The following is a 24,987-nucleotide window of genomic DNA, read 5'->3' on the forward strand; positions in this document are numbered from 1 at the left end:
CACCATGAATGGCATCCTCAGAGCTGCAAGCTGGTAACTTAGACTCTAGCTACACTACATGTACTCAGAACACAGGCCTGTGGAGCAGCCAGTACTGCATAGCATTGCAAGCTGGCAGGACACAGTTTAGTTACGCTGTAAAAGCAGAGAGGGTGAAGTCTTGGAGACAGAACCCAAAGCTTAAGTTTCCCAAGGCAGTGGCTTTGAGAAACAGGTGGAGGATGCGGTGCGTTGTCCTAGCAAAAAATACTCTGCAGCTGTTTATCTTATTGTTACAGCCATGTAAAACAGCATTGAACATGGTACAGTCTGTTTGGAACAGCATAAAAAGGAGAGTGCATTTGTTTTTCAAACTCCCTTACAAAAAAAAAAGCACATAATGGATTAAAGTAATAACAGTAATACATTAGAAAGAATCACAAAGGACGCGCTCCATGTTGTAAACAAGAGTAGCAACTGACAATGAAAGCGAATGGCAACGGCTCTCTCAAAGTGCACCGAAGAGACACCCCTGCCTCTACTCCACTGAAATGCAAAGGTTACCAGTTCAACAACAGGAGGGTTTTTGGAACGCTGCTGCCTTCCTGCTACAGGGCTGCACAGCCTCTGCACAAAGTGCTCGTTCACCCCTCTTTCCGCCCCCCCCACGCAAAAAAAAAAAAAAAATGCCAACAAATGACTTTTAAAACTAAATACATGCCAGCCAAGTTAAAAGTTTCCTTGGCAGCAGGGGCTGGCTTCCTGAGTTTGCACGAAATAACACTGGCTTTGCCATCTGAGTGGGGGCAGTGTAGGGCTGCACATTATTTGTAACAGGGTCTTAAAATTTGCTCCCTCTTCACCCCTCCCTTCCCCAGCGTGAGTCCTCCTGGTGGGTGGGAGCCCATATATGTATAATACCCCCTCCCCACATACAGGTGAAGATGGGTATGATTGCTCCCATCTCTGCTACCGCACAGCTCCTGACCAAGCCCAGGGGCCACAATGAAGAGACCAACTGGAAGGAGAGAGGTTACTTGTAAGTACACCGACAAGTCCCTGCACTGATGGTGGCAAATGGCAGAACCTGATGTGGTCATTTGCAACAATCAATTAAAAGGAAACATTTAAGCTGATTTGTACATAACGTTAACTTTGCACAGAAATATGATGCCTGCCTGTGAGAGAGGCTTTGCTCCAATGGGACCAACCCATAGCAGCTGAACCTGGCGGTTTCAGTTCACAGGACAGCCTGTAACATCTTTGTGCAGAGAGACGGATGAAGGAAACAGGAGTCTCCACACACACAGTACAGGAATTCAAAGTGATTCCTGGTGCTGTGGTAGAAGTCACAGTGCTGTTGCTGCAGCGGCTCACTCTGTTTCAGACATATGCTGTCCCACAGCGGGCTGTTTGGCTTTGCCTTTGATTTGCGCTTTGGTGTTATGTCCAAAAGGCAGCAAATGAATGTTTGGAGCAGGGCAGAGGGAGCCCACACTGTGTCCAACTGCAGACACTACAGGGACTACTGGCACTTCCTCTTCACCTTTACTGAGGCCTAGAGCTCCCAGTGTTGCTCAGGGTGTGCTGGGACCCTGATGGTGCTTATTTATGGACGCAGACGGTGATCGTGAACCACTGTGCTGTACGACGCTGTAGGGAACAGCAGCAGCACACACTGAAGTCCACCACAGTCTTCCCGCTGACTTCAATGGGCTGTGAAGAGGCACCAAGCTTCCAGAAGGAGGCTGGCCTTCGTGGCTGGTATTTTGCACGAGGCAGCTATTCAGGTCTGTTCATGCTGCAAAGTGTGTATTATGCAATGCCTTGGGGGCTCTCCACCTCTGACTTCCCAGTGCCTATGGACACTGGCACAAGCACCAGACACAGTGAGAGGAAGAACAGGCTGGCAGACAAGTGAAGGGGTCTAATCTGCTCAGCTCCCATACTGGTTAGTGGAAGTTGCATGTGACCTTGCTGCAGATAGAGCCCAGCAGATAGAAATGGAGCCTCGCGGGGGAGTAGTTGCATCTACTTTCCATTTCTTAGTGGCTTCTAGAGCTCTGGGGGGACACTAACTAGGGGGCCAGGGCCTAAGTAAAGGCTAGTGCTGATCCTGCTGAAACACTGTCCAGGTCTTACACGCAGACATCTCTCTCTCCTGCCTCCTGCAGAGTTCTCGGGAAACTATCACTAAAAACTAACGCTCTTCACTGCTACAACTGAACACGAGCCGCAGCATTTCAGAACCATAATACTTAGCACTTCTCCTTCGTGCACTACACAGACATTACTGCTAATGCTCACAGCTGGGCAGGCAAATGCATCTGATTACCCCCATTTCACAAACAGCTTCCACGCACAGCTGGGCACCTGTAGGAGGCAGGAAGGAATCCCCCCTGCAGTGTATTCAGTGGGGGTGGAGGTTGGTCTCTTTCCTCTGAAGCATCAGCCATGACTGGAGGTGAGACAGTGGACAGGATGGAGCTGGGCTCTGGGATGGCACCAAGCATGCGGCATCTCAGGTGCTTGGCTAGCTGGTTCTTGTTCACATTCTCAGAAGTGAAATCATTGTCATACAAATATCCAGGTCATCTAGTCTGACACTTGTGACCCAAATCTCTAGGGCACATCTTTGAGCTGACCTGAAGTCAAGGGGAATCTTGCCACTGACTTCACTGGTCTTTGGGTCAGGCTTTCTGTATACATCTACTCTCCAAGGGAGCCTTTAGACAGCGTGTAGGGGTAGGAATGGCTATGCGTACCTCAAGTATGATCTCAGAGCACCCTCAGCTATTGATGGAGGCATCACCTGTTCTTAATTCTACAGAATCAGGTGGACCAAGGTTCCCCATTACAAGGCAAGGGAGTAATAACCATGCCTAGAGCTCTATATGCTGTACCAAATTCAGCCTCCTGAACCACCCTGCTGGCACTTTTCCAGAGTGTGCTAGGGTTCACAAACACAGACTATTTTCCTAGTAGCTGGCAGCTTGTCTTTAAAGAAATCTGTCCCAGCTTTCTTCATTCCGTAAGGCAAGAGACTTGCATTTCTGGACCACAGCTTTAAGCTTTACAGGAAAGGACTCCTCTTTGCAATCTGTATGCCAAGATTTCCTCTTCTGGCAGCTTCTTATTCTGTTGATTTACAGCCAGACTAACTGCAGGAGGAGCTGAGACAAGACTTTCAGCACTTTTCTTCCGAATTGATCCAGCAGTATCCAACGGAGGGACTGGTTTAGGTTTGGGAATTTTGATAAGCTATCGCAAATCCTGTTGCACACTCATGATTTGTTAGCAAAAGATCAGCCAGGGCAAAAGACCAGCCATCTGCCTCCATTACTCACTAGCATAGCTCCACATGAATTGGTCACTAATCAAGGATCCTTTTTTTCCCCTTTTCAGACGGACGAGAGGCAGTGAGCCCACTCACTGTCCTTGCTTCATAGAGCATGACAAGAGCAGATGGGCACAGTGGAAAACTGACAGTAGCTCTCCTTTGACCTTCCATTAGCATCACATTTATACAGCCCTGTCTTGCGAGGAACTCCAGGATTCCAAAGAAACATTTCATGGATCTGCAGGACTGTGGCCTACCTGCTTGTCCTGCTCGCTCTCCGCTTGCATCACAAGTTAATTTTGAGTTCTGTAACTCCTAGCTACAGCACAGCCTGGAACAAACCCACCAGAAACAGAGGGGTGCTTCAGCACTCAACATTCAACTTCCCTTCAGGAGCCCTCTTACGGCAAATGGAAGAAAGCAAGGGAATTAAGAATTGGCATGCTACAGGGGCCCTCTGCATGCGAGGTGAAAAGATGCAGTCTTTCCCCTGAACCTGAGCAGTGCTCACTGGGATTTCTGATCTAAAGCTGGATTTTGCATAGACTTCGTACAAAGCTGGCTCTGCTGGTAAGAATATTCAATAGCGTTGTTTGAAGGACTGTTGGCCATGAGAACTTCGGAAAATCTATTGCTGCAAAGGCCATTAGAAAAATGCTACTGGCCCACACTCCACAAGTGTTCATTTGTAAAGAAGGCCCTGCTGTCTGTCTGTCTCCCAAATCGTGTCTGTCTGCTTTTAAGAATGGCTCAAAATCTTCTACATCGTATCTGTTCTCATGGTCACAGAAACTAAGCTCTGGTTTATAAGACCAAGCTTTTGGTTTATAAAAATGGTGGTGGTGGGGGGGGGGCGGAAAATCAGTCCCAATATTTAGCATGTTAACCAGTTGTGTGTGTCCGTACACAAGCAGGAATGAAAACATTTTGTCTTCTGTCCACAGATAAAAGCCCCGCAGACTTGTAACCCTTCCTAGCACCAGTATTGTCTGTTGGCCACTGTTCCCCCCATACATGCCACAACCTGCTCCCAAGCACTCGTACCAAATGCAACTCAGCACAGATTCACTTCTTGTCACCTCTACCCTGGGCTGTGCTGCCTTTCACTGCAGACCTTCCTAGGGATGCCTCACGAATGGACAATGTCATTAGAGAGTTTGTTTCCCCTCCTTGCCCCATCCCTGCTAAAATGTCACCGATTTGGACATTTGGCCTGCAGAAGGACAGCCTGGATAGAAACTGTTCTCTGAATGGGCTTTGGCAACTTTGGGTGGTATTTTTGGCTTAGGCCTTAGACTGGGGCGGGGCTTTCCCAATGCAGTTAATGGCTTTTGCACATTGTGACTGGCAACCAGAGCCTCATGCTCCACCGCTGTCAGAAGTGCTCCTCCATCAGCTGCCCCAAAGGCTGCCTGTACATGATGACTGCCCTCTTGCAAAGGCAATGCCATTTTTTTTTGGTTCAAGCAGTCCTGCTCCATAGCATGAGCCACATGCAGGGGGGTGGTAGTCTTTACTATTTTACAGGGGCTGAACTGTTCCTGCAAAACTGGGGATGATAGCGGTCGGTCATGCAGACCCTCTGCCAGCTGAAGTGCCCCTGAGTCAAGCATAGATAAGATTGGCACACTGCTGCAGCCACCTGACCTTCTCTGACGAGGAAGCAAGTTGAAGGCTGGGTGGCCCAATTCTACTGTCTGCTGTGCTGAGTCTGTGCACCCTCCTGCGTGCAGCCCCAGATCTGCAATCTCTCCCACAGAGGCAGACTTGGGTACTGAGAGTTTTAAATCTGGCTTGTTCTGTGGCATGGCACTGCTAAGTTTCTCTGACCCAGGCAGCTGCCCAGAAGAGTTCTCCTCACTCTCCTCCAGCTCCGATATGTTGTCATACTGAGACACATTAGAAGGCCGCCGTCTACCATCCTGGAGAGGAAGAGAGAGAGTAACGAGTGCCTTTTCCAGACAGGAGACAGGCACTTGTACCTTCTCTGATAAGTCGCAAGGAGAAGCAAGGTTTTGTCCTGATGCTGAGTCTGTGCTAGGAAGCTCCTGCTGCTGCTCTGGAGCTGGCCCTTCTGCTGGTAAACCCCCGGGGATGATGGCAGTGCTCATGTCTTCAGGACTTGCGCCGCTCTGCACAGATGCATCTGAGGGTTGTTGTATGGCAAGAGAGGGAAGAGACAGTATTTGGTCGGGCAGCTCCTGATCTGTTAATCCATTATTGTGATTGACAGGCTGATCTCCTTGAGGATTGTGGCTCTTGGTGACAATGTCCCCAGCACAGCTGTCCATAAGTGTCCCTTGGGGTTGTACTTGCTGCAGTGCCTGGATTGTATTGCCTACAGCTGGCGAGGGGCTGCCCTCTTGCAGCTCTTCTTGACCTCTCCCTGCAATAAGGGTCTGAGGACTCTCTTGTGAGACAGCCTCCCTGCTCACTGGAGACGTGTCCTTGTTCCCCAGGGAGACCTGCACCTCATTCTCCTCTCCAGGAGACAGCTCCTGTGACGGGGTTTCACCAGAAACTGTCTTTGGCAACTCCACCTGATTTTCTTCTCTGGGCTGGTTTGCCTCTGGTTGTTGCTGATGGCCCTTTAACGGATGCTGATGTACCTCTGTTGCTGCTGTCTGTAAGGGAGGCCCATCCTGCTGCAGAGGAGGGAGCCTCTCGTTTACTGCCACATGGGCATTACCAATAGTTTCATTCATATGTACAGGGCTATTCGTAGAGGACAGCTTTGTACCTCTATCAGGATCAAGTTCAGTGGCAGCCTTATTCTGGCCATTCGCTGCAATGCTGGGTTTCAGTGCCATGAGACTCAGAGAAAGCTCCAGCCCCAGTGGTTTCTTCGGGAATTCGTCAGGTTTTGCTATAAATGGGGGAAAACACACACGTGTCAAGTTCTTTTTCAAGGACAGCTTTAACAAGTCCAACAAAACTGGCCACAGGGACAGAGCTGAGCTCTGCCCAGCAAACATCAGCCCTTCAGAGGGAAGGGGTGGGGATGTTTTAATTGCTTAGCTCATACAGTGGTTGAAGAACAAGGGTGGAGATGGCACACTAGTCTTTGAGCACCTCTGACCATCAATCAGCTTACTGACGAAACATGCTGTTAGCCACACCAGAAACTGGGAAGCTCCCAGCATGATCCCAGACTCATGGAGCCCCTGTTCTAGCACGTTTGCCAGTTAATGTGGGTCTTCCACGTGCAAACCTTTGAATGTTTTATTTTACTAACAGGTGATACTGGGATTGCCACCAAATGCAGTTAGGTGCCAACGTTTCAATGGACACTTGAGTACCCGAATCCCAGTCTGAATCTGTATTTAAACAGAAAAAAAATGATCAGCCCACTTGTAGCTATTCATGGCCTTGCTGCTCTCTTCCTTGCTCATGTGCACGGATACCTCATTCAGGCTATGGCCGCACAGAAAAGTGAGGTAACGGCCATTATTTCAAAATAACTTTGCAAGCCTCTGCACTACGCACATGCTATTTTGAAAAATTTGAACTAGCTGGCATGTTATTTTGAATTTCATAAACTTAATTGCAGGAGGAATAACGCCTGTTTTGAAACAGCTCTTTCAAAATAGGCACTGTAAAGACACAGCATAGCACTATTTTGAAATAGGCACTGTGTGTCAGGACACGCTATTTCGCAATAGCTAGATGCTACTTCAAAATGCATTCTTGTGTGTAGCTGAGTTGTTTCAAAATAAGTGATTTCAGAATGGATAATTTTAAAATAATGCTGCAGTGTAGACATCGCCTGAGAGAGTAGGCCTGCTGTGTTCCCTTATCTCGATTAAAATTATTAGCAGCACAAAGGCAGCCATAAATAAGAATGATTTCTCTGCGACACTTGCTGAATGGGATACAAACTGGCCAGCAGAGCCAGTACTAGATGGTTTAAATGTCTACTATTCCATGTTGCAATCATACAACTGGATTTTTATGCTTAAATATAACCAGCAATAGAAAAAGCAGGTGTATGCCCTGATTTTGCTTCTTTAGGAGGTATAAGGTGGCCTAAAAGGGCTTGTTTAACAAAACCAATTTTATTTGCCCTGTTTTGTTAACAACCAAGTTCTGTAAGTAAAATATTAAATAATGACTGGAGAAGGAGTGACATGGTGGCCTCACAATGTAATTAGAAGTTTGGATAACAACAGATTGGGACACCTTTGTGCTGAGGCTCTGCAAACACACAGCATGAGGCTTTCCCTGCTTTGGACAGTTTACAAACTCAACAGACACAGGGCGGGAGGGGAAACAACTGGCCCTGTGGCAAAGCAGTAATAGACTGGTCTTCTGACTCCTAGTCCAGTGCCTCATCAATCTGACCACGCCCTTCTTTTCCCAGGAGTGAAGTTACAGCTACAGCCTGACACAAGAATCCCCCAAAACAGTCTTAGAACTGCAGTTCAATGCAGTCCTACTGTGCTTACCTAGGTGGGGTTTTGTAGATTTGTAGTGTTGCTACAGCAGAGGGCCATAGCCAAATGAAGTGCCTCCTTGGGCATGATGAAGGATTTACACTAACGGGGATTCTATCTAGCTACCCTGCCAGAATGCAAGGTTACAACATAAGGGGGCTGTTACCACGGCAACCCCTGCATTAAGTAAAACACAACATTGCTGCTCCCTGCCCTGTGAAATGCCAGTAACTGGGAAATTCACATGCCCAGAGAAGCTGTTTAACCAAAGCAACACGTGCAGGCCACAGCTGCAACATCTGGCTCAGTTCAAACATGCAATGCCTCTGCAAATGCAGAACAACAACAAAATCATGCAGGAGGAGCAAAGTGATACAACTTGGGGTTAAAAAAAATCACCTTAGTAACAAACAGCATGTAGGGCCAGCTTTCTGAAAGCACTGAGCATGCCTGGTATGGACTTCTGCTGAAACATCCACTGGGCAGCAGAGGAGCTGTCTGGTTGCAGAAAACAACAGTGACATAAAGCCACCATTGCCCAGCTCACCCTCTCTTTGCACCAACAGCCTCTCAAACAGACCAGAGAACAGGGTTACCCAACTGCCTCTGCATTTCTGGAGGCCACTGCAGTTAATCTTTTACTGCTGCTTAGAGAAAGAGAAATCCTGAAAAAAAATGCACTGTTTTCACCCTGAAAAATGTGGTAGTGTTGGCACCAAAGAGTTAATTTTCATTGCCTGGCCAGCCCTGAGTGGTAGGGGGGAAGTGGAAGTAAAGCTGCTTTCATGCTCTGCCTACCTGGGGGTGGAAGGTCAAATTTCATTTTGCGCAATTCAGTCATAGATGTTTGCAGCTGTTCAATAATAATATCATCTTCATAATGCAGCGATGCAGAAATTTTCTCCTGCAGGAATTCCCGTAACTCCTCCAGGGACATCTTCAGTAAGCGTTCTAGTGGACAACAGAAAACATGGCAAAATCAGAGAACCTAGTATCGCATTTAGTTAAGTTGGGGTGGGGGGAGAATGAAGGGTAAACCCCAGACAGTGTATCTACTGGCTCAGCAGTATTAACTTATCAATGCAGGAGATTCAGTTTACATTTAAGTTAAAAAGTGGGGCAGAAAAATACAGTGATGTCTGGCTTCCTTTTTCCAGTGCGGGTTTGGGTTTTCTTTTTTTCTTTTTGGCCTGGAATTTATGATTCTCTCAAGTCCATTGCTAATCTCAGCCCTGAAAACATTTGTGTCAGTAGCTCTTACACACTGTGATGAGATCACTGAACAAGGGAAATTAGGTATGTGCATAAATGTTTACAGGTTTGGAAGTCTTGGTGCTGTGACAGAATGACTGTTTCTGAATGTTTCTACCACTAGGGGGAGTAAAGCTGCATGTTACAGACACCAGAGATCAGGGGTTCCCAAACTTTTTGGCATCAACGCCCCCCCCCTTTTGATTTTTGAGAAACTCTCATGCTGCCTCCCACCTCTTCTTTACCATCATCCAACCCCCCCTTTAACAAAAAATTTCAATTTGTAATTTAAAATAAACACAAAATCTTGATATAAAAAATGTTATTTAAAACTAAGAATAAGCACAAATAGTTTTTCTTGGCCCAAAAATTTAATAAAAACACAATTCAACATCAGAAACAAAGCAATTTAATGTGAAAGATGCTGCTGCATTTTTTTGTAAGTTGGGAGAGACCTAAGAGACCGATTTTGGACCCTCCAGGCTAACCTTGTGGGTACCTGGATCTGCCCAAGCTGGCCAGCTGCCTGAGCCCTGTGCCAGCTGCCTGCCAGCCCGCCTGCCCACACCCCTGCGCTGCTGGGGACACCCACCTGAGCCCCCACGCTGCCAGGGCCAGCTGCCCAAGTTGCCCACCCAAGCCCCGGTGCTGTCAGGGGCAGCTGCCCCAGCCACCTGTGAGCCACCCGCCTGAGCCCCTCCCCTCCCCCCCAAGCCAGGCACCACTGGCCCCCCCCATCTAACCCTATCCTCCTCCTCCCCCCACAACCACACTCACCTTTGCAGGAGGCAGCTAGCTCCATGCGGGCCTTCGCTGGCTGCCTGCTTTTTCTAGCAGCTGCACAGGGTCACCCATGTGAAATGGCAGGGGCTGAGAGCTGGAAGCAAGGGCTGGCTCTTTCTTGGGGTGGGGCATGTCCCCCCCAGTTTAAGAACCCATGCCATAGATGAATGGTGAACAGTACTACCTCAAGTGGCTCTGCACAGATACTCAGCATCTAAAATGATTTCACAGCCACTTGTGATGGAGAACAACCATTGCTGTTAGCCACTTATTCCGCTGCACTGTTCATCAAGACATAATGGTTGCTAGTCTCGCTCTGTGTTTACAGATGATACTTCATGTGCACAAACCAATTACGCTCATCCCTCACTATACGAGCACAACTGGTTCCTAACTTTCTGCTCACAGGCAAAAACTCTTAAGAGGAACATTAAATTACCATTAAAATACACGTAAAAGTCTCTGACACACGTAAAAACCTTGTGTTGGGGGGGGGGGGCGGGGGTGTTTGCAGAGGTTTAAAGGCTGGGGCCAGTTTGGGGCCATGAGCCGGAGGGAGGGTTAAAACCTGGTGGCGGCTCCAGTGAAGGCTTGTTCCTCTGCACAGCAGCAGTGGTATTGGGGGGCGGGGGGCAGTGTGCAGCGGGGCAGGGGTTGGTGCTGGCAGCAGGCCGAACGGGAGGGCTGTGGATCAAACCGCTCCACCCACCACCACCTAGCCAGGGACCCGGCAGCTGGCTCTGCTCCAGCTGCGGGTCCCTCCCTCCCTCCCCCCGCCAGGGACCCCGCAGCTGGCTCATATAAGCAGGGGAAGTTCACTCATAGTGAACAATGGTAAGTATATGTGTCCCTTGTTTTCGTGAGTACGCGTAAGTAAAGTACTAGTTAAATGAGGGATGAGTGTACTTTTATGTAAGGGTTTGTTTACATGGAGACAATGCAAAGCAAGCAGAGGTGTGAATCCACCCTGCGCGAGCCTACTGCACACTAACAGGCTGTGTGGACGGCTACCCCCACTAAAGGTTCTTTAACCTACTGCTTGGATTTTTAAACAGTTATAGGAAAGTTGGGATGTATGCAGATGAATAATACCTGCTCACTTCTAAATGCACAGACACAGCGAATATACTAATGGCATCTATGGGATAAACTGCAATTGCCATGCACCTGTGACTGCCTTCTGGTCACTAATCTATGGGATTCATTCAAACATTCCAAACCTTGGAGCAGCTCCATATCCCTGCATTTGTCCTGTTTCCTCTAAAAGTTACAATGGCCCAAAGCCCTCAATGATCAATATTCTCTGCAGCCCACTTGCTGATTTAGGATCTGATCTCGCTATCTTTGTGACCTCAATATGGCAACCAATGAGAGCCTTGTACCACTACAAAGAGGAAATGCTTGGCTTCCAATAAGACCAGCAGGGCATTCCCTGGAGTCTCAAGAGATCTAATTTTAAGACAAGGGCATTTTTATGTAAACACCAGCTATTTCAGGTCATTTTAAAAAGTAATTTTATAACCCTAGTACTGTATTCCTCTCTCCTCTAAGTCCTGTTTAGTTGGGCTAAAGAACAGAACTTTTCAGAAAGAGGGATGCAAAAATACAAAATAGTCCCACTAATGTTTCAAAGTGCTTTTTAAGATGCTCATAAGGTATTTTTTCTGTGAAGTGCAGCATGCATGTACACAACAGCACATGGGATCAGTGCATTTTGCAAAGGTTACAGTTCTGTAGGTTGGGCTCAGAATTGCACCACGGAGGGGAACTTTTTGAGTGCCAGAACTGTGCTGCTTTGGTGTGCATACAGCACCTATTGCGAACAGAGGCAATCGACCACAAAACATTCATCTCCACTGCCCATGTGCTCTGAACAAGTCAGGGCTCCTCTAGGATTGACTGCCCTGGTCCACTAAGGGGAATCGCCCAGGGGCTGATGGAAGTCCTGTAGCAAAGGAAGCTCTTCCCTCCCTCAGTGTCCTGACCTGGTGGGATTTGGTCCTTTGGGAGCAGATGTGGAAATGCCAATACCTGTGTGCCTTTTTGCGTAGCAAAGGCGTAATTCCCCTTTAGCCTTAAGAGTGATACACTTAGGACTGTGTGTAATAATTTGCCTTTTCTGAAATGCATGTGCTGCCTGAAATGGCAACAGTCCAATGCCCAATAGGGACTGCACTGTATCGTATGTATACATCTAATGATAGAAGACGAACAACCAACTGTGGAGCACTATCAGACCAACGTCAGACACCATGTAAATGGACCCAGCTTCAGGAGATACATCTATTTTGGTCAGATCTGTATCTCAGTCCACTTAAAACTTTCAGAACAGTGCTGGGCTTCTGTCTCTCTACATCCTGTTTGTCTAAGGAGGTTAAATCTAAACCCCAAGCTCCAAGGATAGGATCATCCCTGCTGAATGGGGAAGTCCAGCAAGTCTGCTGAGACGCTTACTTTTGTGCAGCTTCAGGATGGTGTATGCCATGGCTGTCAGAACTCGTTCTCCTTCCAGGATGTAGATATCCCACAACCGCAAGGTGAGAGTGAAGGGAGTCTGTTTGCAAAAAGAAGCAGCTTAGATGATGCGATGATTTGGAGAACCTGCCTGTGAAACGTGTGAATTCTGGGTGAGATGATGATCCCTGTAAGTATCTTTATCAATGTGCAAACACCATCTGCGGCTGGTTGGCTTCTCTGTTTTTGCCTTTGTGCTGGATCAAAATCCCAATGGTGAGTGACAAAGAGCTAATAAAAGAGGGTCACCAACTTAAAGTGCTCTCCCTCTGACAGGGAACAGCACTAAACAACAGACGGGCTCTCCACCAGGAGAATGGGTTTATCAGGGGTGAGCTCACCTAGCAGCAGTTACCCCTACCACTCTATGGCTGTCTGGTAAGGCTGAGCAGGGAGTCATATGATTCAGGAGACAGGAAAGTGATAGAGGACAGAAACTGGTCTATTTGCTCTCTCTGGCTGTTTTTCACCAGTGTAAGATGAGTGAAGCTGCTTCAGGAGCCAGGTGAGGCGAGGCAAGGCAAGGTGGGGTGCAGAAGATAGCATAGCTACATGAACACACTGGCTATGTCTACACCGCAGGGTTTTCCAGAAATAACTGATTTCAGCATTCTATTGTCAAAATAAGTCATTTCTGAAAAGTGCGTTCACGCTGTAAGAGCATTTCAAAATGGAGCGTTCACACTGGAGAGCCCAATTTTGAAATAAGAGCAATGATGGGATGCCTCCCTGGAGGTCAAGTAAGTTGTAATTACCTCTGCTTTGTCCATAGGGTCAATTTCAAGCCCACAGTGTGAGCTAGTGCTAAGGGAAATGAGTGCAGGATATCTGTTATATGGAAGCGTGCATTTCTTAGGAGATTAGTAAAGAGCAATAGCACTGCAGAACTCCACACAGTGTGTATGTTGCATGCTACAACTACCTCGTGGCCTGTGAGTAAACCATCTCTGAAGGTTCACGCCTTGTAGGGGGATTCTGGGAAAGGCCATATTTAAATGATGGGGGCAGTTTGAGGAGTCACCAATGGCTCACAATTGCAGCTGTCAGCGTGTGTGGTGCTAGGCAGAAGCTCTGCACTCAAAGATCATCAAGGGACCCCAAGACTGGGGCAGTTCTTGGCATCTGTTCAGACTTAAGGCTTAAAACACCAAGGAATCAAGATGCTGGATTCCCATTCCAGCATGGGGGTGGTCCGCCAGCAAGGGGAATCGGATATGACCAGAAACAGATGGTCTGGATATTTGGAAGCAGTGCTATTCTAACAGGACTGATCTATTTAGGAGTGACAGTGTATAGAAGGCGCAATACCTATTTCCATTTACACCCTAACATTACAGAGACTTTGTTTTCAAGACAAATTTTGGATTGTGTATGTTTTATTATCTACAACTCTGATTTTAAAAAAGCTGCTCACATGCTTGCATGGCCTGATAGCTGTCGTTAAGATAAACACAGTGTTTCTTCTTTGAGACTGTAAGGTATTTAAAGAAACAAACAAACAACCTAAGCCATGCAAACGGATTCCCTACCCTGGAAAGTCATTATTGTATTTAGTTTTGCCAGTGAAAGCATTGCTATTTTCAGGGTTGGACAGAACACAACAGACTAACGGTACATTAAGGCAGCTTTGTACTGTTTGGTGGCACAGAGTTGCCTTCAAGCCAACAATGGGAATCCCAACAATGTGAGGGAATCTTTTATGGCATACAGTCACTGGAGCGACTCCTTTGCCAGTCCCTGCATAACCACAGATGCGTGGCTGCAGAAAAAAATGTGAAGCAGGCTCCCTTATACTCCTTTGTTTCCTGCCTGCTGGACTATCCTGTAAGGGCCACTCACCTCTGCTCTGTGCCAGTAACCAGAGCAGTTTAAACAGAAGTGGCTTGAGCAACCTCCTCTGTCAGCAAGAACTGCAGGAGGCTTAGTGACACTCACCCAGGGACCATTTCTATTGTAGTAGGTAATTATGGACTTAGCAGCCTACATTTATTTGCTGGAGTTTGAAAATTTTGGCCACAGCAGTTAGCGTACATTCACTTCACACAACTACACTGCCTTCCATCCAAAGATCTCAAGCCCTTTAAAAGCGTAAGGAACTCACCCTATGGAGGTAGGTTTCATCCCTCTTAAAGTTGGGGATACAGATGCTCAGTGAGGGTAAGTGATTTAGCAGGTTTCTCCTTCCCAACGCCCCACAGAATCAAGGAAAATAAAAATCTGACTCCCAGGCCTATACTTTTGCCCTAAACCATCTTTCTTTCTATTATTCATGGTGTGACTGTCTGAGTGGCAGGCAGTTATTTAAAGCTTCTCCCCTGGTGGGTATATGCTTGAAGAAAATAAGCAAAATATCTTGGCCTGTAAAATATTCATAGAAACTTATTAGAATGATTTAAAAAATCCCAGATACACTGAAGAAAATTCACTCTGGATCCAGGGTGTCAAGTAGAAACTCTCCCAGGAACAGCCCTCACCCGGTCAATGAAGCACTGCAGGAACCACTTGGTTGTGTAAATCCCAGTTGTCATCTGCTCCTTGTCCTAGGATGAGACACAAAGAAGTTTATTTTACTGGACTGGCTGCTGGGAGCTTGTGTAAAACTGATGGGTTTCTGGTTGAGGTCCGGGAAAGGGTTTGTCAGCCTCCTGATAGGTCTATAAAGTACCATCTCATCTGAAAGATGTCTCCTGACCCTGCTTAAGATACCAATAATACCAACCCAAACCCTTTCCTGAAACTGTCTGAACCTGAGCCTTCACTGAAGATACATTTGTACCTCTGGTTTCAGCTACTGCAGGTACACTTACCCCACCCAAGTGCCAGGATGCCACAGAAAAGGCATTTGTGCGAGAGGCTTTTTTGGCCCAATTTCTAGACCACAGAGGACTGCAAAAAAGTTTAGGTAATAGAAACATAAATGAGTTTAATAACATTGTTTTTATTCCTCTTTCTTTCAAAGACCTCCAAGTACAGTAAGCAAAGGCTGAAGGAACTGGGTAAGTTTAGTTTGGAAATGAGGAAATTAAGGGAGAAGTTACAAGAGTGGTCTTCAGATACTTCAAAGTCTGGCACAAAAAGGATGGAGAAAAGTTGTTGTCTCTTGCCAGCGAGGGGAGGACAAGAGGCCATGGGTTCAAACTACATCCCAGCAAAAACCTCTCAACTATAAGAATAGTAAGGCAATAGAACAGACTGCCTCAGGAGCTGAGGAAGCTCTCTCATTGAGGGTTCAAAAAGGTTGCTAGATAGCCACCTGCCTGGGATGGTTTAGATGCAACAGCTGCTGCATCTTAGCAGGGGGTTAGCCTAGATCACCCTTGAGGCCCCCTCTAATCCTGAGGTTCTATGATTCAAACAACCAAACGTCCCAGGGCTCACCCGACACAGGCAAGACGAGAAGTATCCTATAACAAATCCAGAACTACCTGTTTGCAGACAAAAAATTGTTGGCTACGCAATCCATAACAAGCTCCAAACAAGCCCCTACTCGAACTAAAGGAGACACTTTGCTAGCTGTACCAATTATCAGGGATCATTGCTTCTGGTCTGCAAGCTTGAGAAGGAGACGTGTTTGTACCTGCTTGAGCAGCTTGGCTACTCTACCCAGTGAAGGGCAGTGACACACAGACAGCTGGGTTCACAGCTATGTGAACTTTTGGATCCTTCGGAGGATTTCCGGTCACTGCTTTCAACCCTGCTCTTCTGCTTCCCCCTCACTCTGGTGCAAGGTGAAAAGTGACAGGGTGTGCCACACTGTAGGGACAATGTGCAACACATGCAACAAGGGTGCTTTCGAACCCGGGGCTTCCTCTCAAAGGAACCCTGTCTACAGGGCTAGTTTGCAATTCAAAAGCAGCACTTTTGACGCTCCGGGTGGCCACTATTATACAAATGAGACACTGAATATTCGTATCAGCACCTCATTAGCATTTCAACCCACTTCATTTACATGAAAGGGAGGGCATGTGTGGATGCAGCCCAAATGTTCATACATGAATTAGCTCAACAGCAGCACTTGATATGATTACCATAAACCAGAGGGTCAAAAGCACAGACTTGGGCCCCTAACCATGGACAAAGGACTACACTTCCATATAGCCCATTTTGCAGAGGCCTGCCATGCTCTCTATTCAGAGAAATAGGGTTACTACTTCATGGAGTCTCTTGACTGCAGGTATTTTTGTTCCTGCTGGCTGGAAATCAGAGTTACTTCCCTGCCATCGTTTCTCTTGCAACAGCTTAATGAAGTGAAAACATAGCTCAGATCTGGTACATTTCTGCAGTATAGGTAGGCTTATCTGCAGCACCAAGCAAGATCTAGTTCATATGATGGTCATATAAACAGCTTTTCCTGGAGATGTGCCACCACGCCCCTCTAGGAACCTTTGGGGTCTGAATACCACAAATATTAAACACAAATATTAAAGGAGTAGTAAGAGTCACAAAATAGCTGGCTAGTTGCTAGGCCTCAGTCCCATACTGACTGCAGATGCTACTCCAGCCAACAAATGGCCTTGTGCCAGCTACTATAAGCAAAACCAGATGGAGATGCTGAGCCAGAAAAATGAATGACATGACAGCAATGCTCATGTTTCCTGTCTCCCTCTGCTGGAAGTGCTGAAATGTCCCCACGCAGAAGGACCAACATGGGAGAATGTTAAATTAAAACATGTAACATGGAGCCAAACTGGGCTTTCCAGCATCCATAATGCAATGATAATACCCTCCAGGTTTTATGGACAGTGTAACACAGCAATGCAGGAAATAACTCCTTTCACGCCTGTCCTGGATAAATTTTCCCTTTTCCTGTCTTTCCTAGGAAAATCTCCAGATTTTAAAATCTTTCACACAGATGCAGGCTGCCAGCCACAAAACCTGAACTGTACACTTCGAAAATATTTTAGAGACACTGAATGAGCTAACTACCTTCCTCTGCAGGGGTGGAAGCAAGTGTAGGATTACATATACGTTAGAGTATGGATGTGTTTAACGAAACAAGTTAACATTAAAGCAGTTAATATAAACATGACATTAGTAAGTAAAGGTGGTTGACAAAAAGATACCATGTGCTTCTTCAGCTTCGGAAATAGCTTGCTTAAAATCTGTTCATGATGGGCCTGAAATCGCTGCAGCTTTGGGAACCCGGGAATGAAAAACCCTTTAAAAGAAATATGCAGAGAAGCAATTAGAGACGCATCTAAAAGTAATGACAAATATAGATTTGTGGGGATGATTTGCCAAAAGGCTGAACACCCACATCTCTCACTGACTTTACGTGGAGCTGACTGTCCTCTGCAAATCATCCCTCAGTAGACTTTTGTCCTGCGTAGCCTCAGTTCTACCCCTTTTTATTTGGGCAGCGCCTAACAGTCTGCGATATGTCCTACCCTGACATCCTGCACTGGTTCTTCTGAAACTCCTCCTCCAGAGAAGAGCAGTCAACCCTTAAGCTTTCCATTGCAGTTCCAGTTGTTCCAGGTCTGATCCAGAGCCAACCAAAGCCAATGTAAAGACTGCCATGGACTTTGGATCAGGACCTTTATTTACAGAACACCCCCCCATCAGTACAACACCTCTGTGTCTAACGCAGGTTTAAAGAGGTTCTATACAATGAGAGTACAAGCATCATCATTTAGTGGCAGAAACATTTTAACCCAGATACTGAAGGCATCTTTAATATGGTCAGAAGGTAGTTCTGTCTTCTGTGCATGCCGTCTACTTCTTATATGCTAAGAGTCTTTTCCTTAACCAAAATGTGTCATGGTTTTATAACAGTCTAAACAAAAGCAAGAAGAATAGGAGCAAAGTTTTTCAGGGTTCCCTCACTGTGACCTGTAGCTATCAAATTACACACACACCTCTTCTTAGGGAAAAAGGTCTGTACAGAGGCATTCAATTTCCCTTCCCACTTCTTCAGTTTAAAATTTAAATGAAATGAAAGTAGCTATAATGCGGTTGGTGTGAAATAATACACAACATTTCCCAGAACACGTCTGGATAAACACATTAATGAACATACCCTATACTACGTTTAGAGCCGTGTACTGTGTGTGGTTACTAAGGGTAAGACTATACCAGACATTGGCCATGTCTACACTAGCCCCAAACTTCGAAATGGCCATGCAAATGGCCATTTTGAAGTTTACTAATGAAGCGCTGAAATACATATTCAGCGCTTCATTAGCATGCGGGCGGCCGCGGCACTTCGAAATTGAAATTTCGAAGTGCCGCGGCCGCCCGCATGCTAATGAAGCGCTGAATATGTATTTCAGCGCTTCATTAGTAAACTTCAAAATGGCCATTTGCATGGCCATTTCGAAGTTTGGGCCTAGTGTAGACATGGCCATTGGTTTTAATCCTAGAGTTAATTTGTTGCCATGAAATGTTTGTATCCTGGTACATGCAAGCTTATACACCTGTGTTTATTATCTTAGTCAAGAAAATCCAGTGTAGATAAACCTGAAGTTTTTCAATTACAAACTAGTCAGCATTCAGGGGCTAAATCTGCGCCATACAATGATCACTTTACACATAATTAAGGCTTTACACTTATTACAGGCAGTCATGGGACAAGAGCGAGGAGTGGGTGCAATGTACAATCTGCTGATCTCCTCTTGCTGACCAAAGCAGCAGCAACACAAAGACTCGTTAACCACTCTTTGAAGTCTACAGAAATGGATGCACTTCTCCTAAGGCTTACCATGCATTGCATGCTTCTGATTGGTCAGTAGTTGTGCCAGTGCCCAAAAGGCATCCTCTTCATTTAAATACATCAGCAGGATGGCAGCAATCTGACTCATCCCTTGGCAGTAGCTCACCTCCTGGAAGGGCCAAGAAGCACATACATTTGTACATGACTTTCTTAAACATACTGGGCTGCACCAAGGCAGACACATGACTTCCCCCATTTTCATTAGGTGAGTGCTCAGCTTTGTTTAAACATATCTGGACATCACTTTCAACTGGTAAGTATTCCTGTGTCTTTATAGCTACGCTCTAGTGCAGTGTAGTGGTTTTCCATCTTTTTCATTTGCAGACCCTTAAAGAATTGCAGATGGAGGTGTAGACCCCTTTGGAAATTCAACTTGTAGTCTGCAAACACCAGCTATAGAAATCTCACATTGAAAGCTAAGTGATCAGAATTCATCTATAAATATTGTACATGCCTGGCACAGCATCTGCCACAGTGAGAGGAAGTGTACCAAACTGAGGGCTTCTATGGGAGTGATAACCACTTGTGGGTTCTGACCTACAGGTGGGAGTATTCACACACTTGTATTTGATCAGACAAACTGAACAACTTTTCTGGGATCTGAAACATTGTTTTCATAGGTCACCTTTTGCAGACCCCGTTAAACACAGTATCTGGACGCCCATTACACAGACTGAAAACCAGTGCTCTAGGGATAGGATTTTCAAAAGCAACCTGAGTGATTCAGTAGAACAAATATGACCAGCTTTCTGTGGGGCTTCTGCACCTCTGTCCCTTAGACGCTTCTGAAAATCCCACCTCAGATGGGCTGTTCATTCTCTTCCCACTGGTCAAGGGCCATTTTTACTTGTCCCCTGTTCACCTCAGCACAGGTGCAGCAAGCAAAGCAGCAGAGCAACTTCTCCCACGTTTCCTATAGCTCAGACCTGGCAAGTCTGCCTTGAGAGTGGAGAGGGAAGCTCAGGCTCCAGGATCTCTTGCCAACTTGTCAGTTGTGCGTGGCAGAGATACAGGCACCCGCCTTTGGGAACTGAAGTGACAGTGCTAAGTTCATTTCACACCAGCCTCTGTACACTGGCAAAAGTGACAACTTCCGGTCCCCAGTTGCCTGAATTGGCACCAGAGGCAAAGGGATGTAAGGAAGTTTAATTGGGGTGAATATGATGAACGTTAGCATCCCAGGGCAATCCATGATGTCACTACAGAATTTCCTACCACATCAGCGGTTTACAAAACTCTGCTTTGCTACCCCAGGGCTGGTCCTGAGACATCCAGAAAATGAAAACCCTAATAAGCCCTATTGTACCTTGCCTAAGCAGAGACTGCTCATTGTACCAAACTGGCTGGTGGTTCTGTAACAGGGAGATATACCTGCACTAGCCCAAAGCCCTCACTCACATTTTGTTATCATGATGCATGAGCTAATGAAATGTGAACCTGAACTGCAAAAATTCAGTTACAAGTATCGTTATAGCTATTTCAGGAAATATCATCTAGGATGTGTTGCTTAGATGCTATCTGAGGTTCCCTTAAACATTCTAGTACTGAAAATACACAGGGAAATCGAGCAGTCTCATAAATGTGGTTGGGGTGGGGGAAAGCCTTTTTTCTGGGGGGTGAGGAAGAGGGGGGTCTACAGGTCTGCTATATCAGTCTAGACTTTCTAGGTTAACTGTCCTTTACTAGCCAATAGAGATAAGTTAATTTTTGCAGTTCATTTACACATTGTGTCTGAACCCTACAGCTGTAAATAATGAACACATTGTAAGAAGTAACTGTTTCCAACCATGAGGATGGCATGAAATACCTAGCTAGAAATCAGAGGAAAACACAAGAGTCACTCTCTGGACAGCATGCCAGGCCTCAGGGATAATCATTCCAGGAAAAAATACATGGTAGTAAAGAACAGTTTATTGTCTCTCCTTTTGAGCTCCATCCCAAGAGCTCCCTCAGGATTACAGCAATTAGAATTATGCATAGGCATGAATCAGCTGCCTGAAGAACCTGCAACCTACTATATCTGTAGCTTCTGAAGATAACTAACTTGAGTTCCTTCCACATTTACTGTCTGCAAAGATGCACCACTGGAGCTCTGTATAGAAGCACCAGGCCTTCCAATTAAAAACTTGGGGTCTCCTGATGGAAGATGAACTGTGCAAGTCAAGAAAGGGGTCAGCTCAGGAGTGCTCACTTTTAGTTGGATCTACTTACTGTGTTATAAACCGAGTATGCCGAAAGGACATGGAACAACGCTTGCTGCCTGTGCAGAAAGAGAGGACATTCAGATGTGACAGGCTGCGGAGTTAATCTTGCACTTCAACAAACATTTCACAAAAGGCAAAGATGCTTTTTACTGTAGGATCTGCAAGTTCCTCTGCTGAAACAATGCAAGACTCAGAATCATGCCAGATACAGATTACACATCTAATGGCAACAGAGCCTGCCTCTCCTTTCCCCCCACGGCGTTACAGTCTTTAGCGCCCTCCCATCCATTTAAAGCAATCCAGCTGCATTCTAAAACTCAGAAAAACACCACCTTCTGGAAACATTATTTCCACCCACATCTCCAGTGTTTGCTACAGAAGAGCTAGGGTACAAATAACACAGGGAAACAAGAGGCTTAGCAACATGACTTCCATCAATACTAGTGGGTGCTCTAGTGCTAAAATCTCTTCACTTGCAGTCTCACCCAAATGTGTGGAAAATGTCACCCCCTTAATATTGTCAATATCCCTGCAGAAACAGCACAAATATTGCTCTATGCAACCTGCCAGGAATATGAGAGACAGAGAGAATGCTGAGGGTGAGCAGTGCTGTTGTAGCCATGTTGGTTCCAGGATATGAGGGAAACAAGGCGGCACCCACCTTAATAAGCAGTGGACAGAGATGTAAAACTGCAGTGTATCAGGGGACTTGCTATGTAGCAATTTCCATGACTGCACCTACCGAAGGTTTATATTTTTCCTTCCCTGAGTGCAGCTATTTCCTGTCTTGTTTGGGAGGCGGGGGAGATCCTGTATCCTTGCTGGAGCCCCAGAGATGTAGCCACTTTTTCCCCAGTTTAACTCCCAGGTTTCTCTAGGTTCTGAATTGCCTCCTGAGCTAAGGACTGGCAGTCACAGAAGAATGGGCACTCACTGGGGACAAAGCCCAACAAGTTCTGTGACCACTAGACATGGTTTGTCCAAGACAGAGGTACGCTGACGGAGGGACGATGCTGCTGCATATGGTACCTGTTTGGAAGCCAACGCTTCACCCCTGGAGGTATCAAACAGACAGCTTTGTTATGGTCAGTCAAGGAATCAGGCAGAGAATTTAAGAAATCCCTATTATGGAAAGTCCATATTCATGTATTCAGTACTCACTTGACTCCATAGCGATCCCGGAACATGATGTGGTTTCGAAAGGTGCGATTGACATCTAAGTCTATTTGCTTGATTTCTGCTGAGAAACTCCTGGCTTGTTCTTTCATTTTCTGGATGGAAAAATATGGGGCAGAGCAAGGAAAACCGTTATACAGATACATACATCAGCCCCGGAAATGCAACATTTCAGGCGACGAGGCCTCTTCATTCCAGAGAGGGAGTTCACAACTGCCAGCCAGCCTGGAACTCTTCAGTGTTTAAGGATTGCAAAACAACCACCGAATGAAACACACGGTGACTTGGTGAGGGAGTACAAAGCTGCAGCTTATCTACGGATTACTAGTCTGGTTTACCTCCTGCTTCCCACCCAGCATTTCTAGGAGTCTGGGAGAACGGAGAAAACGCCCTCAGGAATGTTTCCATAGGTCTTTCCAGATGATACTGCATGCGTAACAGGAAGCTTTTCAGGTTTGTTCATTTCAGACAAAGCCAAATCAAGCAGCTGAGATTTTAACAGTTCTGGTCCCTCCATTTCCAATTCTTTTATTGTGGAAAAAGTGCAGGGGCATGGAAAATGGACCCATCTAGCAGACATGCCACCAGAGAAACCATCTGCTTATTAGTTTGCCATTCAGAGCAATGAGTCTAAAACCATTCAGCCCACTCAGTGCTGTCACATGACAGACATGCAGACACAGTTCTTGTCTCTGTTTAGGTGCACACCAGAAACATCAGGGAAATGCTGTAAGCTGTACAAAGAGACATAATCGGGTACATCCTGAAGTTCTGCTCATAGGAGACTTCTATTCAATAAAACCCACCAGCAAGACTAATGTTGTGCATGGGTAGCGCAACGGGCACATGTACTACAGCCATTAAAGGTTTTTTGTTTTGTTTTTTTTAATTGAAATATCCTGGAGAAGAAGATTAAGCTGCACAGTCATCACTGAAGTCTAGCTGTCTACATGAGGCCCTCCACATACACTAGGGCACTTTGGTTCAACCCAGGCGCCTGCTGGCAGCTCACTCAATGAACAAACTAACTCCAATGTAATCAAAGTTTCCTGTTATGCACAAAAAACACTTCTGTCCCCACTGACGGGGGAGTCCCCTAAGAGGACACGAAGGGAACTACTGCTGTCTCCAGAGCAACCCTTACCAGTGACTCTGACCTGCTGAAACAGCCCCCCTTTCACACCCACTGGTGTGTGTGTTGTATAATTTCTACGCTGAACACGCTTTCCCAGAGAATGCACTTCTGCTGAGGAGCACACAGCACTTAGCAAAGGGAGCTGCCCAGGGTGCAGTATTTAGCATGCGAAGCAATCCTAAAGCCAATAACAAGAACAAAGCCACTAAGATGTAAAAGAGCAAAGTACTGGGCTCTCAAATGGCAGACACCTTGCCCCAGGCTCTGAGCTACTGTTTCAATCATGTCAAGTATCGGAGGGGTAGCCGTGAAGTGAGTCTGTGCTCACGAAAGCTCATGCTCAAAACTTTTCTGTTAGTCTATAAGGTGCCACAGGACCTTCGTTGCTGTTTCAATCATGCAGATTCATCACCTCTACAGGCCACAACCAATGGGACTAGGTTTGCATTTAAGTAATTTGTGGACCTCTGAAACTGGTTTATTCTGCTCAGTTGCACTCTGTTGTTGAGCCCTGCAGATGTTTAAGCAGACACACTATATGTCTCTAGCTAGAAGTGCTGACTGTAAAACCAACATGACTAGTTCCATTTCCTAATTCTTTTACAAAATAAGCAAGTGGCAAAAACTGACAAGTCAGCACCTCTTTCCTCTGGCATACTCCCTCTTTCCCACCTCTCCTTCATCTTTAAACTCTTCCAGCTGGCGGATAGAGATGTGATAGCAAAAGATGCTTAGGAGATCAGTTTCCACCTGTGAGTAATATTCCTCCCATCCCTCAAACTCCCTGTATAGATGCTAAAATCAAACTTGTAATAAACACACCCAGGTTGGTGCTGTAGCTTCATGCAGGATGCCCAAATTCAAGGCCATCCTTACAGGTTGCATTCAGCTCTGTGTTTCATAACCACAGCAGACAGTCCTGCTCCCACATTGGGAAGTGCTGTAGTGGCAACTCAAGGACCAAGAAATCTAGTGACTGATACCGATGTCCCCCACAATAATGAACAAGTGCTAATCTGCCTGGAGGAAGACAGCTCAGGCATATCTAAAGATGACTTAGTGATAGCTTGGGAAAAATTAAGCAACACAAGAGCAACAAAAAACAGCATTATCCCCTGGACCATTTGAAAACCAGCATGAACAAGGACAGTGAAGTGTCAAATCCTAAAAAGAAAGTATATTGAAAGGGAACATCTTAGGTGAAAGAGGGTAAGAGAATTACAGAGCAGGTGAAGCCATAAAATCGGTCCTGACTGGGGACTCCCTCGAAAAAGACCTGCTGAGCTCCATAGACAAGTGCTGGTTTAATCCAACCAGGATGTTGAATGCCTGCTGAGAGGTACTGGGATCCCCCAGCTCCTCCTGACGTGAGGAGTGCTCAGTACCTCTCAGCAACAACTCAGCACCTTGTACGTCATTTCCCCATAGCCAGAAGCTTTTCCAGCTGGTATTCGAGGAGC

The 24,987-nt window shown here is 46.2% G+C and overlaps 1 protein-coding gene across 7 annotated transcripts in view; it reads right to left on the minus strand.

The window, feature by feature from the left end:
* Positions 1-281: 281 nt before the first annotated feature.
* The window catches only part of LOC142014786 (uncharacterized), a 169,609-nt gene continuing 144,903 nt past the window's right edge, over positions 282-24,987 (minus strand). For all 7 annotated transcript variants that reach the window (XM_074997907.1, XM_074997900.1, XM_074997906.1 and 4 more), the window contains 8 exons: positions 22,378-22,487; positions 21,224-21,272; positions 19,001-19,121; positions 17,364-17,458; positions 14,775-14,840; positions 12,241-12,340; positions 8,551-8,703; positions 282-6,185 (listed from right to left, as the gene is read on the minus strand). In XM_074997907.1, the coding sequence (XP_074854008.1) occupies positions 4,504-6,185; positions 8,551-8,703; positions 12,241-12,340; positions 14,775-14,840; positions 17,364-17,458; positions 19,001-19,121; positions 21,224-21,272; positions 22,378-22,487 (2,376 nt within the window). In that variant the 3' untranslated portion in view covers positions 282-4,503. The remainder of the gene's footprint in view (positions 6,186-8,550; positions 8,704-12,240; positions 12,341-14,774; positions 14,841-17,363; positions 17,459-19,000; positions 19,122-21,223; positions 21,273-22,377; positions 22,488-24,987) is intronic.

This window comes from Carettochelys insculpta, chromosome 6, assembly GCF_033958435.1.
Source record: "Carettochelys insculpta isolate YL-2023 chromosome 6, ASM3395843v1, whole genome shotgun sequence".
NCBI classification, from domain to species: Eukaryota; Metazoa; Chordata; order Testudines; family Carettochelyidae; genus Carettochelys; species Carettochelys insculpta.